The sequence below is a fragment of the Euprymna scolopes genome, chromosome 42 (assembly GCF_053919585.1).
Source record: "Euprymna scolopes isolate OS-2025 chromosome 42, ASM5391958v1, whole genome shotgun sequence".
NCBI lineage: Eukaryota > Metazoa > Mollusca > Cephalopoda > Sepiida > Sepiolidae > Euprymna > Euprymna scolopes.
The window spans coordinates 64,667,170-64,685,890 of record NC_136523.1 but is presented as its reverse complement, the minus strand read 5'-3'; the positions used below and the strand labels follow the sequence as shown (position 1 = coordinate 64,685,890).

The 18,721-nt window shown below is 35.1% G+C and overlaps 1 protein-coding gene across 8 annotated transcripts in view; it reads right to left on the bottom strand.

Annotated features, from left to right (window-relative positions):
• LOC145267118 (uncharacterized) overlaps positions 1-18,721 on the bottom strand; it is a 250,945-nt gene that overhangs the window by 78,522 nt on the left and 153,702 nt on the right. For all 8 annotated transcript variants that reach the window (XM_080123148.1, XM_080123149.1, XM_080123150.1 and 5 more), the window contains exons 4-5: positions 6,251-6,305; positions 4,408-4,499 (exon numbers count right to left, since the gene is read on the bottom strand). In XM_080123148.1, the coding sequence (XP_079979274.1) occupies positions 4,408-4,499; positions 6,251-6,305 (147 nt within the window). The remainder of the gene's footprint in view (positions 1-4,407; positions 4,500-6,250; positions 6,306-18,721) is intronic.

The following is an 18,721-nucleotide window of genomic DNA, read 5'->3' as shown; positions in this document are numbered from 1 at the left end:
TAGAATGGATCAGTGTATTATTAGTAGAATCGAAGAATTGAGGTTTTATTTTGGCACAAGTCGTACATTCAGGTGTCACACGCCAGACTTCATCAATTGAATATGGCATATTTCGTGATCTTACAAAATGCCAAACGCGCTGTACTCCAGGATGTATTAATGAATTGTGTAGTAACTTTAGTTCTTCCAAGGAAGAGGCAGCAGCATCACATACTCTCGATAATGCATCGGTAACGATGTTTTCACTTCCAGGACAGTGTTTTATCTCGTATGACAACAGGAGAAGTTCCATTTTCCACCGTATAATTTTATCATTTTGAATTTTTCCTTGGTTAGCTCGTTTAAACATAAAAAATACGGCTTGCTGGTCTGTTACAATAGTAAAGTGCTTCCCAGCAAGGAGGTCCCTCCATTTTCAGATGCACTCAACTATGGCATAGGCCTCTTTCTCAACTATGTGAAGTATTTCAGATGGGTTAAGCGATTGAGAAAAGAACGCTACAGGCTTCTCAGCCTGTAAGAGAGTGCCTCTGATAGCTTTTTCTGAGGCATCGGTTTCAATAGTAAATGGTAATTCATCATCAATAACTTTTACAAACGATTCAGCAACGTCTTAAGTTTTTCAAAGGAATTGATAACTATAGGAAGCATGGGAAATTGTTTATTTTCAAGCAGTGGACGAACTTTGTATGAATACTTAGGTATCCATTTTGCATAGTACGAAAACATTCCAAGACACCTTTTTAATGAATCTGAATTGGAAGGAGGAGGCATTTGTAAAAGAGGTTTCAAACGCTCAGGATCTGGTTGCATAGTCCCGTTACAAATTTGATACCTAAGCAAATTGATGGAATGAAGTGAAAACTTTGATTTTTCTCGGTTTATTTTGAGGTTATATATTGAGGCAGCCTTTAAAAAACATTCCAAATTAACATCATGTTCCTCCTGAGTTTTACGGCAAATATTAATATCATCTATATATGAAAAAGTTCCAGATAATTTGTTGTCAGAAATGAAAGAATTCATAAACCGTTGAAAAACAGAAACCCCATTAGTGACACCCAAGGGTATTCATTTGAATTGGTACAAACGATTTCCAGCTGGAAAGGCCATGTAGGGCTGATCTTCGGGAAAAATTTCGATCTGGTAGTATGCTTTGGAGAAGTCAATTGTACTAAATATATGATATTGGGCTATTTGGTTCATATGAGATCTTCAATCCGAGGCAAATTTTTCTATTATGTTTTTAATTTCTGTTAAATTCTGTTTTGAAATAAAGATTTCCCACCTAAAATGATTTGAGAATTTCACCAACACGTGATAAGCTGTGTGTCTGTCTCGCCTGTTTTTCTGCAAATCTAGATTTGGGCTATTGATGTCTTTTTCTCAAGATGGATATCTATTATTATTTTGTTCATGATGCTGAGAAACAAATCTGCTTAATATCATCACTGTAGAAGAAAAGAAAATAATTTCGCAATTTTCAGTTACATAAAATCCAATTTGATAATAAAAGGATAAAATAAATCCAATGGTTTGAGTAACAAACAGAAATGTGGAAAACTTTAAAAAAAAAACCCTCAATATTTCACCCACACAGGCTCTATCAAAAGTGAAAGAAAAGCTAAATGTGGCACATGAGGAGATAAATGTTCATGTATGTATGTATATATATATATATATATATATATATTACTAGCTGTATATACCCGGCATTACCTGGTCGATCCATATTGATAGTAGAGGGTTTAGCCACATACTATTTAAGATACACTAAATATCCGAACTTGTTACAAAGAATGACCTCATGTTGGATTTAGGGAAGCATAAAACAGATCCATCTTGGTTTATGAAAATAAAATGCGTCGCAATTATTATAGCTTAAAGGGGAAATAACTCTCATAGCTCAAATAAATAAGCTTACTTCCGGTTTTAAACACAAGTGTTGTCAGCTATTAATAATTAAATATATAGATAGACAGATAGATGTTGTTTGGTTTTGTTTTAGCGATATGTTTTGAATGGATTCAATTATTTACGAAAGTGCATTTTTACCTAAATGCGAGTTGGGAATAATTTTCCCTTTAACCAATTTGGTACCCCCACATGGGGAGCGGTATATATATTATTTTTAAAATATAATTATCCACTGACACATGTTTCGTCGTCTACGACTCATCAGAGTGGCTGAATCTAGCGAGATTTGAAATCGGGACCTCACGGTAATGAGCCTAAACCCCTTATCGCTCACCCATCTCACACGACTGTCTGGATATATCGTGATTTACTTAGATGTCGTTTGTTTTAGCGATATGTTTTGAATGGATTCAATTATTTACGAAAGTATATATATATATATATATATATATATATATATAAGGCAAAATGTGTGTGTGTGTGTGTGTGTGTTTGTATGTCTCGCAAAAACTTTTGAAGCTCGACCCTTCAGACGACAAATATCGAAAAATTGTCCTAGAACATTAATTCCTTCACTCCTAACTGGACACTTTTCTACAGAGAAGAGTAGCAAAAAATCGTTCCTTCATGACAGTTTAGCCATACACGCATGTACAAAAAAACGTTCTTTTTTGAATTAGTTTAAATATTAAAAAAAAAAACGACCAAATTTCGCTGACACTGTCATAGGCTAGTCAGTAAGAGAGCAGCTTTGTAATCTTAAGATTGCACGTTCAAGCCGAGATGGCAGATTTCCGATTTTTAAAGTTTTAATATTGAAGCAGGGTTATTTATGCCATTTTTTCAGGGGTTTTTTTTCCTATTACGTTTTTTTTTGGTTTCCCTATTACGTTCGCCATTTTTTTTTTGTTTTTTTCCTATTACGTTCGCCGTTTTTTTTTCCCCCTATTACGTTCGCCGTTTTTTTTTTGTTTTTTTTTGTTTCCCTATTACGTTCGCCATTTTTTTTTTCCTATTACGTTCGCCGTTTTTTTTTTTTTCCTATTACGTTTGCCGTTTTTTTTTTTTTCCCCCTATTACGTTCGCCGTTTTTTTTTTGTTTTGTTTTTTTCCGATTTTTTTAAAGAAGTTTTAAAATCGTTTTTTTTTATAATATTTTAACAGGGTTATTACGTTTGCTTATTCTTTATTTTCGATTTTGTTTTGATTTACTCCACACACACACACACCTTCAAACACCTGGGCAACGCCAGGTAGCCCCGCTAGTTAAACATAAATCAAATAAATCAACTTTAAATAATATTTCTAAAGAGAACAATTAAAACAATTGTTACAACAAACAATATCATGTGTGACGTGACCGTCCCAGGGAACAGTTAAGCTCCCCACGGAGGGGGGGGTGAGACTCCCAAAGCACTGAAAAATGCCGAGCAGATATGATTTTTTATTCTTTAATTATCATTGGTGTGCCCGGGTGATAACAAAAGACCCTGCTAAGAGAAATTGGATTTGTAAATTTCATTGTTTTATGAAAAGCGACAACCCAATGTCACTTTGAGAAAATATGTAACGAAAACATAATTTCGTTTTTGATACAAACAAATGATGACTCAAGTTAGAGGAGAGATGTCAAGCATTTGAGTACAATTACCTCAATCGAGGTTATGGCATGGCCCCGGCGGTCGTGAGAAAAGCGCCTGCAAATCCACAGGTGCACTCTAGGGAAGGAGAACCTCTTCTGGGATGACGTAATTGGATACGATTGGTCCAAGGAACAACCCTGGTTTCACACCTCCCCTGAGTATATGAACGGGGTGCGGAGTTGAACCCGTCAGTTGAAACTGAAGTTGTTGAGAGTTGAGACAGGACAACTTATCTAGAATCGTCACATGTTCCCCCTCTCTTCCCACATGTTCCCCCTCTCTTCCCACGTGTTCCCCACTGCAATACTGAAAGAAATCTTCCTATTGACTCAGCTGAGTCTGTCAAAATCAACATTGAACTGTAGACAATTGTACATAACTATATATTTTTATATTTTTTCTTGAATCTAATCGAATAGAATTGAGCACCGAGTTGTTTTTTCTTTCGTGTGCATGAAATTGCTTTTCTTCTAGTGCGACAGATCGACAAAGCGGTGACATATCACCCGGTTGCGAAATTAAGACCAATCAAATCGATTGACGGGACCTGCCACACTAAGACACCTTTGCTGACCTGCAAAGGACAGGGTCACACATGGAGCTAATAATTAGAAATAGATTTTCTTTAATATGCAAATGAAGTTGTTTTTTTAATGTAGATTTTCTTTGAGTAAATAGTATATATAGAAATCATGCTGGAATATATAAAGAGTGTATAAAATTCCATTTTCAGTATGAAAATTAATTTGTGAAAAAGTGTAACCTTTTGTATATATTAGTTAAATTGTGAATAAACAAACAGAAATTTGACTTTATTACAATATATATATATATTATATATACATACAGGATCTGTTTGTCCATATTTAGTCTCTGCAGCCAAATTGATAACAAAATCAAAAGCTCCTTCTGGATCATCAAATGCCGACTCCACAGAAGCTGAAAAAAAAAAAAAAAAAAAAAAAACGCTAATTAAAACAAAATCAAAATTCAAGTAAAACCAAAAATGAACAAATTTCTTTTAAAAATTTAAAATTAATTTAAAAAATTTTTTTTTAATCCATTGAGAAAATTTGTAAATTTTATTAGAATCTTCTTGAACATTCGTATTCATATTCTACACTTTATGTTTCGTTGTCATTGGTTGTCAATAAAAATTATTTTTTAGTGATAGAATGCCATTCTTCCTTTTGATATTGCCTTTCCCCATATCTGTTGAAATGTATCTGTGCATCATTATTTCTTCCAGTTTATTTTTAAAATGACTTATATTAGAGCAATGTTTTTAATTATTTTAGTCTTTTCTGGGAGTTTCTGTGATTACTACCTAACAAAGCATTACTAGTGTCAACCAAAGGAAAAGGTTATAAAGGCATATGTATGAAGTATGATCATTTATGAAAGTGAAACGTGGTCAGTGATGTTTGAGGATATGCATTGCATTAAGAGAAATGATATGAGGGAGATTAAATCTGAACAGAACAGGAGATTTCCATGGTTTGGCCACTTTGAAAGAATAGAGAAGAGTTCTTGGGTTGTAAATGTAAAACAGTTGAGGTAGCAGGTTCAGTACACCGGAAAATATGAGAAGAAGTGATAAGAATGGCTTTCAAAGAAAGAGGAATAAATAAAAACCTAGTCAGAGATAAATTAATTTGAAAATCAATTTCTGAAAACCGTCCAATGCATTTCGAAATGCTGCAAAATGGTGGGATCCCTCTACCATGCTAGAAAATAACTCACACTAGAGAGCATCCTTTATCTTTAAGAAAGCCACTATTCACTCATGCATGGAGTATTATCTGGGCTGATGCATCTATCACCAGTCTCTTCCTATTAGACCTGACCCAAAAATAGGTCCTGCACTATTAGACCAGTCTCTTCCTATTAGACCTGACCCAAAAATAGGTCCTGCACTATTAGACCAGTCTCTTCCTATTAGACCTGACCAAAAAATAGGTCCTGCACTATTAGACCAGTCTCTTCCTATTAGACCTGACCCAAAAATAGGTCCTGCACTATTAGACCAGTCTCTTCCTATTAGACTTAACCCAAAAATATTGCCTAAAATCCAACCTTTGTCTCATTGCTGCAATGTTGCATTTCTGTGCCTGATTTACAAGTATTTTAATGGAATGTGTTCTGATGAACTCCTAGCTCTTGTGTCCCCTTAATATACATACCCCTGACTAACCCAACAAGCAGAAAAATCTCACCCCTTCAATGTTGAGGTTCTTAGATGCCGGAAAGCCTTTTACTCTATTAGTTTCTTTCTATGGACTGCTAGGCATTGGAATTCCCTCCCTCTTTCTTGTTTCTCTGACTATATTAACATGCAGAACTCTCCTATAGACATAAGCCCGTTATGTTCAATTGTCAATACATCTTGTTTGAGGTGAAAAGGAGTAAAAATAAAAATAATAAAGTCCAATGTGTTCCAGCAATAAAACAGATGTTAAACCGAATATGACGTAAGAATTCATTTCCATAAGAGTTGTCATATGAAAATGTGTTTTGATCAGGAAAAACAGTTTTGAACTTATCTTTTAGTCGAATATTTCTGGTGCAGAATGGTTGGATGGGAAGTGTATTGGAAATTATAAGATATTAGTGACGTTTAAGAACTTTTTAAATATTGGATTGAAGTTGAACTTTCTTCTTTTCAAAGAAAAGCAAAAAAATATGCTCACCAATGTTAATCAAATTGGAATGTTTAAATTCAACCAACGGATTGGCAAATGCTTCCTGAAAAATAAAATGTAAACAAATATTAAAACATATTGAAAGAATATTAAAACATTAAATAAATATTAGAACATGTAAAATTAAGTTTGAAATAAAAATTTCGTTCCATAATTTTTTTATTAGAACAGATTTGATGACCAAACTAGGCAGAAACTTTTCCTTGCCCAGCATGTGATAAAGTGCTGCAACCCTTGTAGCCAATGGACCTACTGGCTCAGCAGGTAAAAGCTGCAGGTTATGATCAAAACTGATGCGGTCGTTTTTACCAATAAATTAAGAAAGATGGGTCAGTCACCTTGCTAGAAAGATGGACGATCAATAGATGTGGACAACTGTTGCTCGATATTAAGTGCACGTTCAACAACAAATTGGTGAAATGGAATTGATTGGAATTGGCACGGGACCGTCTGTCCTGAATCGTTTATGGTTATTATAATAATAATAATAATAATAATAATAATAATAATAATAATAATAATATGAATAATAATTATAATGATGATGATATGAATAATAATTATTAATAATAATAATGATAATAATAATTAATAATGATAATAATTAATAATAATAATAATAAGTACACGAAGCAGTCCCAAGAAACTTGTAAAAAAATATTAGGAGAAATCAGAATAAATGGGAAGACCGAAACTATGCAGCAGACGATAATGTTGAAAACAGTTAAAATCTTAAGGAAAACCAAAGTTGAAGGGTCAAAGAAGATCAAATGACTGAGGAGAGAAAGTACAATCCAAATCTCCACTAACAGAGTGTAAAAGGGGAGCGGGGAGGCTTATTGCCACCAAAATTTCAGTGAAGACAAATGGTCATTGCCAGCAGTTTTAGTTTTGAGTACACAAAGAGAGAAAAGGAAATTATTAGCAGTGGTTATAGATAAACGAGTTTGTGTTTTGAATCTTTTTACAGTCGATAAATCATAGAAGAAAACTCAATCGAGCACTTAACATGAAAATAATAATAAAGCATCGAAAGACTAGCAACGTCTCTTATGTAGAAAAGAGAAACATATTTCAACTATTATCAAAACAGGAGACTTATTCAAGGAAAAGGCCATTCACTACAACTGGGGCAAAATGAGGATCCCAGCACTAATAACGAATGAAGAGAAGTTTAGATTTTGGATGCATTAAAAGCAACTAACCATCTTTTCCCCATTGCAGCATGTGCTCCAGATCGGAAGATAGAGAATCGGAAATATCTTGATCACTAATGCTCTTTAAAGTGTTGCCATAGATGGTTGTGTCATCTACATAAATACCGATGAATGATTTTAGAATGTGATTCTGACGACACACTGACATTGATGGCTTCAGACTTTTGCCCATCAACAACAATTTTTATAAACCTATCAGAGATGAAAGAATTTGATGGTTAAGACATTTTTAGATATTCCATAACTAGGAAGCTTGTGAAATAAACTTTTGTGCCAAACCTTGTCATGGGTCTTTGATAAAGTAAGAGTTATTGTTCTAGAAACAAAACTTCCATCAATAGATTCACTGATGCTGTGTGCACATCAGTTGTTGACTCTGCAGGACAAGATGCATGTTGCTTTCACTGAGTAGATTGCTTTTGCTGAGGTAGTTGACAACGTCTCGATTTATTACAGAGCCACACCACTTAGTCATGACACACAAGAAAGTGAGTGGTCTGTACAGAGATACAGAAGACCAATTGCCAGTATTTTTAAATACTGGACAGACTGACGAAAGGCAGGAAAGTTGATAACTTTTGTGTTTATTCCAAATGATTGTAAAAAAAACATTTTTTAAAAAGGAGCACGTTTTGCATTGTTATTTTCTGAAATATAGTGCTAACTTTCCCAAACCAAAGGATCAGAACAAAAGTCTGGTATTTAACTAAAAATATTTCAATAATGGAGATTAATAATTTTTTTTTTTTTTTTTTTTTACAAAGGCGTCACCACATTATCAAGGCCCAGAGGCCACTCAAGGATAAGGGTTAAAGAGTGTACAGTAGAAATTGGTCAATATAGTAACCATTAGTAATGAAAATTTGGTAAAGTTGATAACTTATATGGAACGGCTCATCAAGAACTTATTTACTTTAGACTTGAACACAACCATATTGTAGTCAGCCGGAAAGCAGGAAAACGGAAGACAATTCCACAGGCGTGCAGTTCTAAGAAAGAAGCTTTGTTCATGGAATCTACGTTTAGGTTTAGGCACAGATAAAGAGTGGGGGAAATTATTGATAGTGTTTACAGCTAGACGAGTGTTTCTTGTGAAAGTTTGGCGAGGGGGGACCATAGATTGAAGCTCAGTTGAACACTTTCCATGAAAATAACGATACATCAGAGACAAACTCGCAACATCTCTTCTGTGAGATAGAGGTTGCAAGGAGGAGAAAAGGACATCTCCTACGAGGCTACGAAGTCTATTTTGAACTCTATCAAGGCAGGACAAGTCCTTTCTAGCAGCTCCTGCCCAGATGTGGCAACAGTATTCCATCCTTGGACGTACCTGGCTCTTATATAGATAGAGAATAGCATCAGCAGTGAGATATCTACTGGATCGATAGAAAGATCCCACCATTTTTCCAGCGGCCTTGGCAACAGATTTGATATACGTGTTCCATTTAAGATCAGGAGTAATGGTCAAGCCCAGAAGCTTGTCAAAACTTGAGGCCTCCTGAAGACGAGAGCCATTCATTTCAATTGATGACAAATGTGAATTAGAATGTTGATGATGTAAAGAGAGAAGCTTGGTTTTAGATGCATTAAAAGTAACCAGCCACTCCTTTCCCCATTGTACTACGTGCTCAAGATCAGAGGAGAGAGAATTGGAGAGAACTTGGTCGTTTACTGTCTTAGATGTGGTACCATAAATGGTAGTGTTGTCAGCATAAATGTCTACAAATGATGTAAGGATATGATTTGGAAGATCATTAATGTAGATCAGGAAAAGAGTTGGGCCCAGGATGGATCCCTGAGGGACACCGGCATTAATACTGTGAGCTTCTGATTTTTGCCCCTCAACTACTACTCTTATGAACCTATCAGAGAGAAATGATTTAATAATTGAGAAGACTTTTCCAGCTATACCATAGCTAGCGATCTTATGAAGTAAACCTTTATGCCATACCCTATCAAAGGCTTTAGATATGTCAAGAGCAATTGCCCTAGAAAGATTGCCACCGTCGAGAGATTTGCTAATCCTATGCGATATAACTGTAAGGACATCTGCTGTAGATCTAGCAGAACGGAAACCATATTGAGTGTCACTAAGGTCATTTTTGTTGAGATGTTTGATTACTTCTGTATTTAACACAGATTCTAGCAACTTACTCATGACGCACAGGAGACTTATTGGCCTGTACTGAGAGGGGGATGAGCGATCACCTGAATTCTTAAATACAGGGCATACTGATGAGATTTTCCAGGGAGATGGGAAACTATTCTCCTTAAGACAACGTTTAAACAGTTTTGTAAGTATGGGCGCTAATTCAGGTTGAAGTTTTTTGAGTACTATAATTGGAATACCGTCAGGGCCAGTTGCTTTACTCGAATCAAGGTTTTTGATTAGCTTCGCAACATCACATACAGATATACGTATATCACATAGCGTGTTTTCTGATACAGGAGGAAATATTGGGGGTTGGCGGTCTTGGTCGCAAAGGGTAGAATTAGCTGCAAAGTTCTTGACAAAGAGTTTGGCTTTGTCAGATGCTGACGAGATTACCTCAGGTCCATTGATAATAGTTGGGATGGAGCACACGCTTCTGTTCAGGATTCTGTTTGCTATTTGCCAAAACTGGTGGGAACCAAGCCGCTGCTCAGCTACTTTGGACTTAACAGATTCAGCATACAACACTCTTGCGTTCCTTATTACTTTCTTACAATGGTTGCTGGCAGTCCTGAAACCGGCTTTAGTTTCCATACATCTATTACGTTTGAAGCAGTGGAAAAAGTGATTTCTGTGCGCAATGGCAGCAGCACATTCTGGAGAGAACCATGGCTGGCTGTTAGGTTTTTGCTGAAACTTTCTAGAGGGTATGAAATGGTCAATACCTACAATTAACCATTCAGTTAGGTCTAATACTATAGAGGACACATCCTTTTTAAACATGGAATGCAGAGGTAGATCAGATATAAATGTACGGAAGCTATCCCAGTCAGCCTTAGTGTATCGATATACTGTACGATGAAGAGGTACGTCTGGGGACTTATTATATTTCATTTTTATCTTGATTGATACAACAGAGTGGTCGGAAGATCCAAGAGGCGACAGAACAGAAACTGAACATAGTTCAGGGCAAGTTGTGAGAAAAAGGTCTAGTAGGCTCGCATACTGGCCGTCATTATCGGGCACACGGGTAGGTTCCTGAACAATCTGAGTGAGGTCATAGGCAATGGAGAAATCATGACAGAACCTCCCCTCATCATCGGTCTTGTTTGAGTGGGTCAACCATTCGACGTTGTGAACATTGAAGTCTCCACATATGTGAATGTTAGCTGAAGGATAAGTAGAAAGGACTTGGTCAATTTTCTCAGATATGCTTTGAAAGATAGTAACTCCGCTGTTGTGGGGGCGATAGAGAGTAAATATAAATGCAGTAGTGTGAGCTAAAGCAACCCGGAAGCACATATAGGGTAAGTTAGGATCTTCCCTGGAGATGTCCCTCCCACATGGAAAGCTATCTTTAATATAGGCACATATTCCATGCCCATGACGATCTTGGGGGTCAGTTTTAGAAGTTAAGTTAGAGTATCCTGAAATTGCAAACTCATCTAGGGAAATAGCCTGTCCAATGCCAGTTTCACTTAAAAATAAAAGGTCTGGTTTAGTCTCCTGTAATTGGGTTTCAACCTCTGGAAGGTTAGAACGAAGACCCCTGATGTTGGAGAAGGAGACATGGTAGTAGGGGTCTACGTTGGAAGTTGGAGAACCGGGTTTAATCGTGTATTTTTTCTTGAAACTTGTCATGATGAAATTTTGGAATTTGTGGACTAGGTCGACAGATTTACTTAGAGCAGGACAGAGAGGGGAAATTAAGAGAGAAAAAGAAACGAAGAATTTTTTTTTATTTGTAGCTAATGATAAGGTAAAGCCGTAACAATTACCCACTAGTATGGCATCGAGAGGCCCCACCAGAAGCTACTGCATGGTCCAGAATCCATTCACCAAATGGCAATACAGCAGCCCCAGTACTTTGCACCTGCTGATAGGACAGCCTCCTTAGTGGTTAATCCAAGGTTCGGGTCCCTGACTATCAGGCGGATAACGTCAGCCCAGACAAAACGTTTACCTCCAGCACCCTTACTAGTGACATGGCTACAAGGATAGACATAGAAACAGAAAATTTCCGCCATCTCAGCAAACTGTTCGCAAAAATACTGCCAACCTAGAAAACAGCTTTTTCTTCTCCCTTTGTCCGAAAAATCACTCATTTAAAAAATGAAGACTGAGGGACAAATAAGAAGAAGCGAGAGTAACAGGAGCTGCCGATAACGCATCCACAATGCGTTTTCTACTCTCCATTAAACAAAAAACTATTAAGTATTGTACTTAATAAAAGTCCAACAGACGTGTTTAAGGGAAAGTATGGTGATAGATTCCCCTCACACGCACTAAAAATGAGTATAATTCGTAATTTTTGCTATCAACTCGGTAGATAAATAAACATATGTACGAGGAAAGAAAAAAAAAAAAAAAAAGTTAGCATTTAATAAAACAGAAATACACAAATTAAATACTGAAATAAAATGGAGTTGTTAATATTTTAAATCTAAAATAAAAAGCATGATTGAAATCACTTATCTCAACAAAAACAATTCCGTCTCCAAATTGCAAACTGCATTGAAAGAAATTCGGTTAGTAGCGTTCAAAACATTTATTTTTTTTTAAATTAGCCGTTGAAAGTCGTGATTTTATTCTGAACTTAAGCTAGTAACGTTTTAAGAAGCTTACGACATAAAAGAAAAGGCTGATGGTGGGGGGGGGGGGGTTCTTCCGAAAGTAAGTTGGTGCCGTTATAAGTAATTTCGAGATAAGATGGAAGCCGGTATTGGACTAGAAAAAAGCTAGCATTTAATAAAACAGAAATACACAAATTAAATACTGAAATAAAATGGAGTTGTTAATATTTTAAATCTAAAATAAAAAGCATGATTGAAATCACTTATCTCAACAAAAACAATTCCGTCTCCAAATTGCAAACTGTATTGAAAGAAATTCGGTTAGTAGCGTTCAAAACATTTATTTTTTTTGAAATTAGCCGTTGAAAGTCGTGATTTTATTCTGAACTTAAGCTAGTAACGTTTTAAGAAGCTTACGACATAAAAGAAAAGGCTGATGGTGGGGGGGGGGGTTCTTCCGAAAGTAAGTTGGTGCCGTTATAAGTAATTTCGAGATAAGATGGAAGCCGGTATTGGACTAGAAAAAAGCTAGCATTTAATAAAACAGAAATACACAAATTAAATACTGAAATAAAATGGAGTTGTTAATATTTTAAATCTAAAATAAAAAGCATGATTGAAATCACTTATCTCAACAAAAACAATTCCGTCTCCAAATTGCAAACTGCATTGAAAGAAATTCGGTTAGTAGCGTTCAAAACATTTATTTTTTTTTGAAATTAGCCGTTGAAAGTCGTGATTTTATTCTGAACTTAAGCTAGTAACGTTTTAAGAAGCTTACGACATAAAAGAAAAGGCTGATGGTGGGGGGGGGGTTCTTCCGAAAGTAAGTTGGTGCCGTTATAAGTAATTTAATCTTATAATGTATTATCACATTGTTCTTTTCTCGTTAAAACACGATTTTGTTTACGCAGGAATTTGCGCATTTACTACTTCCCATCAGAAGAACTCTTTAACTCTTTATTAAAACCTTACCAAAAAATCTCCATGTTAAGTAATGAGAGCTGTTTTTTGAATGAAAATGCTTGAGTGACGTCTAAAGGGTTAGAGTTGATCTCAAAACATGGAAGTTAACAAAACCACGTGACTGCTAGATGGAGATTTTTTGTCTCTTGGTTGGTGAAACTGCAAATAGGAAAGACGTGTCCAAGATGCCATTCAAAATGGATAGGGGCGGGTGTGCACAATATAACTTGGTGTAGTGAAACGGCCTATTTGGCTGTCTTCCTCCCTAAGGCATACAAAAGTAACCTTCCTTTCTGCTACTTTCTGTAATTGTTCTTCTTTGTAATAAACCTTTTTTTATATAAACATTGGTACCTGAGTGGGTTTATCAGCAGATGAATAGAGTTCATGCGTATAATCTATTGTATAAAGGCAGTTGTCTTTGTGTTTGTATCCAGCTCAAAGTAAAACCAAAACAAACAAAAAAAAAATAAAGGCTTGCAAAGTTAGTATTTTCTTGATTGGTATTGCCCGACATGAATCTATCTATATATCTAATAAAGTGTGTGTGTGTGTGTGTGTGTGCGTGCGTGCGTGCGTACGTACGTACACATTTTCTGACCAAACTACTCTGTCAATTTTCAGTCAATTCGAGATTTGACATACGGGATATTAAGAGTTGAGAAAATCTTTTAAATCAGTTTTTAGCCAGAAATTTGGCTGTCAAGAAGTCAAAGTTCAACGATTTGACCTTTGAAAACTCTACCAAACTCCTCTGCCAATTTTGGGTCTAAACACTTGAAATTTTAGATGTAGGTTACCTGGACATGAGTCAAACTTTTTAATATATATATATATATATATATATATATATATATATATATATATGCACATACAGTTATGAACAGTACATAGGGCCCAAGCAAAGCCGGGCTGAACTGCTAGTATTATCGAAAATTGAAAATAATTTATTCTTTAATTCTAAACAGGCACAGATTTTAGTGGTGGTGGTGGTGGTGGTTAGGGCTAGTCGTAGATTTTCAGCCATATTATGTATTTACTAAAGGGAAGTAACTCTGTTTCTAGGAATCTATATAACAGAAAGTTGTTTGTGTGTATGTGCGTATGTATGTCCACAAAAAGGAATGGGTTGGGCGGAGGAGAAAGAGGGCGTAGTCGGAAAAAGGGAAAGGAGGTGGATGCATAAAGGCGTAAAGACATAGAAGTTTTTGGCCTCAGGCAACACTAGGTCGTCTTTCTAGTAGTTTATAATAAGTGAAAATACACCATTCAAATAAAGAATTACTGATTTTTCCCATTCCATTCTTTATATCTTATGATAGTCTTTCATTTAAAGAAACTTTGCTACCTCTGCTTAGAACTGAACTTAGAACCTTGAGATAATGCGCACACTTTAATGAACATCGCAGTTATCTCAGCCACGTTTTGCTAGAATGCAAACAGTGGAGTCACTCCAGTAAAGCGTTTAATTCAAAATTCCATGATGGTTCCAACATTCAACATAAATTATCTTAAGCTAAATCTTTAAATTATAGACATTTTCTAGAATAAAAATAATATAATGCATTTTAACATTGGAATAAGGGTTTTAGTCTATCTGGATTTAAATATTAAATTAGTGCAAAACTGTTCTGCCCGGAGAATTAATTTTACCCATTTAGAGAGAGATGGGAGGGAGGTGGGGTGAGGACAATTGAACTTCTGCATGACCTTGGTAGGAGTGCTGCCATTATTTTGAAGAGTAGAGATAAGGAGTGTGAATAGCTATGCAAGAGAATATCTGTGCATTGTTGAGAATGAGAATATCTCCATTGCTCCCGGATAAAAATTCATAATGGAATACATCTTTCAAAGAAAACAAAACAAAACGATAAAAAGAAATGAAATGAATTCGTTTCAGCAAACACACACACACACACACACACACATTATATATATATATATATATATATATATATATATATATATTAGTCATCCACATGAACGAGTTTGCCTTTTTACGACTTCTCAGTGTAGCTAACTGTAGGAGATGCACCAACTCCAAAAATTAGTTGATAGTTATGAGAACCCAATGAGTTAACTTGCCTGCTAATCAATGAGAGAAATATCACTTATAAATAAATGTTTATATTCATTTGTTTAATTTGTGGAAAAATCAGAACTTATGAGAGTATTGGAATCGAAAAAACAATTTGCCTATTATCTGATGGCAAAAACGATTTTTTTTAATTGATTTTTATTTGATTTTGTTGAAAACTTAATTTACCATTGTTAGTACCACGGATAAAATGATAAATATTTACTGATTTTATCAGTAAAATTGGGTTTTTATGGTAATCCAAAAAATTTAAAAAAAGGTAACTCCATAGTTAAATATTTTAAGATGTAAAAAGAATCAGAATCGGTTATTGTATCAGAATCGTTCCCATCACCAATTTGTTTACATTTTCTTACAGTTTTGGAACCAATGAAAATTCAATTTTTTTTATGGAGAATCTTGCTTTACACTTGAGTGGAAACCATCATTACATCCATCAGAGTGCTCCACCCATAAATGATCATATTTTTTTTTTTAATATAGTCATCAACAGGACACGGGTTTTGTTTTTTCAAGACTTATCAGTGTGGCTATATATTAACTACCTACCATTTTAATTTTTTAACTTATACAGAAGAGGGAATGAAATTTTAGTTGTAAGGCAGACAACTCTCATTTTCTTGAGTTAAAAATATGACTTATCCCCCTTGCAGATTTATATTTTTAGGTGATTATTTAGAAACTTGTACACTTTTCTTTCTCAAAAAAAGACAAAGAAATATGCTTTGCCAGTGCTTGCACTCTGATTTATACGCAACTCTATAATAAAGATCAATGTGTATTTATTTGTAAATAAATATGTATCTGAACCATTAATTAATTAATTAGGGAAAGGAAGAAAAAAATCTATTTTCATAACGTTTTCTTTTTATTTATTTTTGTACTGTACTGTCCATACTAATTTATACTTTTTTTCTTTTTAATTTTCCAATTTGGGACGTTTTCTTCCTTTCTTATTTCTTTAGGTGAGCCATGATTGTTCTCTTTCAATTTCATTTTTAATCATTAATGTTTTTAATATTTTTTTTACATCGGCATCATTTTTTAGATGTCTACCATCTAGCTTCTTCACCTCCCATTAATCAAAGGAAGAAATTTAAAGATAAAAGAAGCAAAGTCAACGATTAGTGTTTTTATTTTATTTAGGTTCATCAGAAATAACTCACTTTTTTTTCAACTCGCGATAGTTCAGTCTTGTCCTGTAAAATTTGAAAATCATTACAAAACTATATAAGAGCCAAGTTCGTCCAAGGATGGAGTACTGTTGCCACATCCTGGCAGGAGCTGCTAGAAAGGACTTATCCTGCCTTAACAGAGTTCAAAATAGACTTCGTAGCCTCATAGAAGAAGCCCTTTTTTCTTCCCTGCAACCTCTTTCTCACAGAAGAGATGTAGCGAGTTTGTCTCTGCTTTATTGTTATTTTCATGGCAAGTGCTCGACTGAGCTTCAATCTATGGTCCCCCTTCGCCAAACTTTCACAAGAAACACTCGTCTAGCTGAAAACATTATTAATAATTTCGCCCACTCTTTATCTGTGCCTAAACCTAAACGTAGATTCCATGAACAAAGTTTCTTTCTTAGAACTGCACGCCTGTGGAATTGTCTTCCGTTTTCCTGCTTTCCAGCTGACTCAATATGGTTGTCTTCAAGTCCAATGTAAACAAGTTCTTGATAAGCCGTTCCCCTTAAGTTAACAAATTTACTGAATTTCCATTACTGACAATTACTATATTGTCCAATTGACTACTGTACACTCTTTAACCCTTATCCTCGAGTAGGTCTTGGGCCATGATAAGTGGTGATGCCTATGTAAAAAAAAAAAAAACTTACATAGGAAAGCAACTTGCACCATATGAAATGAAATTAAAAAGAAATCCTCCACTCTAAATAAAAAGTCAACTGTGTTTTTTTTCCCCTTTAGGTCATCCGAAAAGAACATCATTTATATATAAAAAATTAAATTACAAACATAATTCCATGATTTTATATAAATATTAGAACAAATATCAACTGCTGGTAGCATTCATCCATGATGGGTTAAGTCGACTCCTACCATAGAACACACAGCATCCCGAATAAACTCAGATCATGCACGGCAGTCTGCAATCGCCAAGATAGTTAGGAAGAGCCAGTTCCAGAACCATCAATGAACACCGTAAATCTGTGGACCGGAGGTTCGACGTCAGTTTTGATGGTGTGTAACCACGTCTTCAGCTGGCCTTTTGAGCGTCTTCAATTTTTGAATGGTTTTGAAGATATTGATTCATGGATGAACTTTCCTGTGTTGCGGCACGCAATGGGATTGAACCAATAACGTCTCTTCTTTAAAAGCATTCGATTGAGGGGTAGGGATGATCCCACATCGTGTCGATTTGTACAAACGAAGCATGATTTGTGATGGAATAATCAGAGATCAGTTAGTTTGGAAATCAATTTTTAGAAGTTGTTCAATAAATGCTAACATGTAAAATAGACATTAAAGTGAATATGATGCCGTGTAGATTCATGCCTTTTCTAAGATAACTGTTTGTTTGATTGGTTTTACAGCAATGCAACCTTTTAGGTCATTTTATGCTGAAAATTGATTAGGGGATTTCCAGTGGGATTGGTGTATAGATGTAGATTAGTTTGATTTTTGTTAAAAATTTATGTTTTTAAATTACTAGGAATTTTGTTTTATTGTGTTGATGGGTTACTTTTGTATTCGTTCAAATTGTGAGTTTCAGCTTTTAGAAAAATTTTAGTATTTGATTTTTTTTTTTTTTGGGGGGGGTGGATGCTTGATATTTATATTTCGTTGTGATGGCCCTTCAACGATTCAGTTATTCCATTAATATTATTGTACTGTTGTGTATTATATTAAAGGGTTTTTTTTGGGGGGGGGGCTATATTTTTTGGAAAATCCTATTTATTTGATGTAGGATAGGATTTTTCCAGTGTAGTTCTTTTTGAAGATTTTCTTCAGATCCATTTCTTTGTAGTAATTTGTGAGAGGTCTATGCATTCGGTTAATAGGTGTTTTAAGGTAAGTGGTGTTTGGCAGGAAATACATTGAGGTTGTATTTCTCCTTTTAGGAAGTAGGAATGTGTTAGGTGTGTATGACCTATTCTCAGTCTTGTTAGGATGACATTTTGTTTTCTGCTGTTTGTTTTTTTTTTATTTTCCTGTTTTGTTATTTTTGGCATGATTTTGTATAGTTTGTTGTTTGGGAAATCATTCCAGTAGTTTTTCCATTTATTTTGGATATATGTATTGATGTTTCTTTTAATGTCTGTGTATGGGATTTTGAAAGTGAGGTCGATAGGTTGGTTGTAAGCTGACTTTGCTGCTGTGTCAGCTAGTTCGTTGCCCTGTATGCCAATGTGGCTGGGTACCCAACAGAGTAGGATTTCGTTTTTTAGTTGCTGAAATGTTTGAGTAGGTTTGCAATAAGGGGTTATTTGTTTTTTTT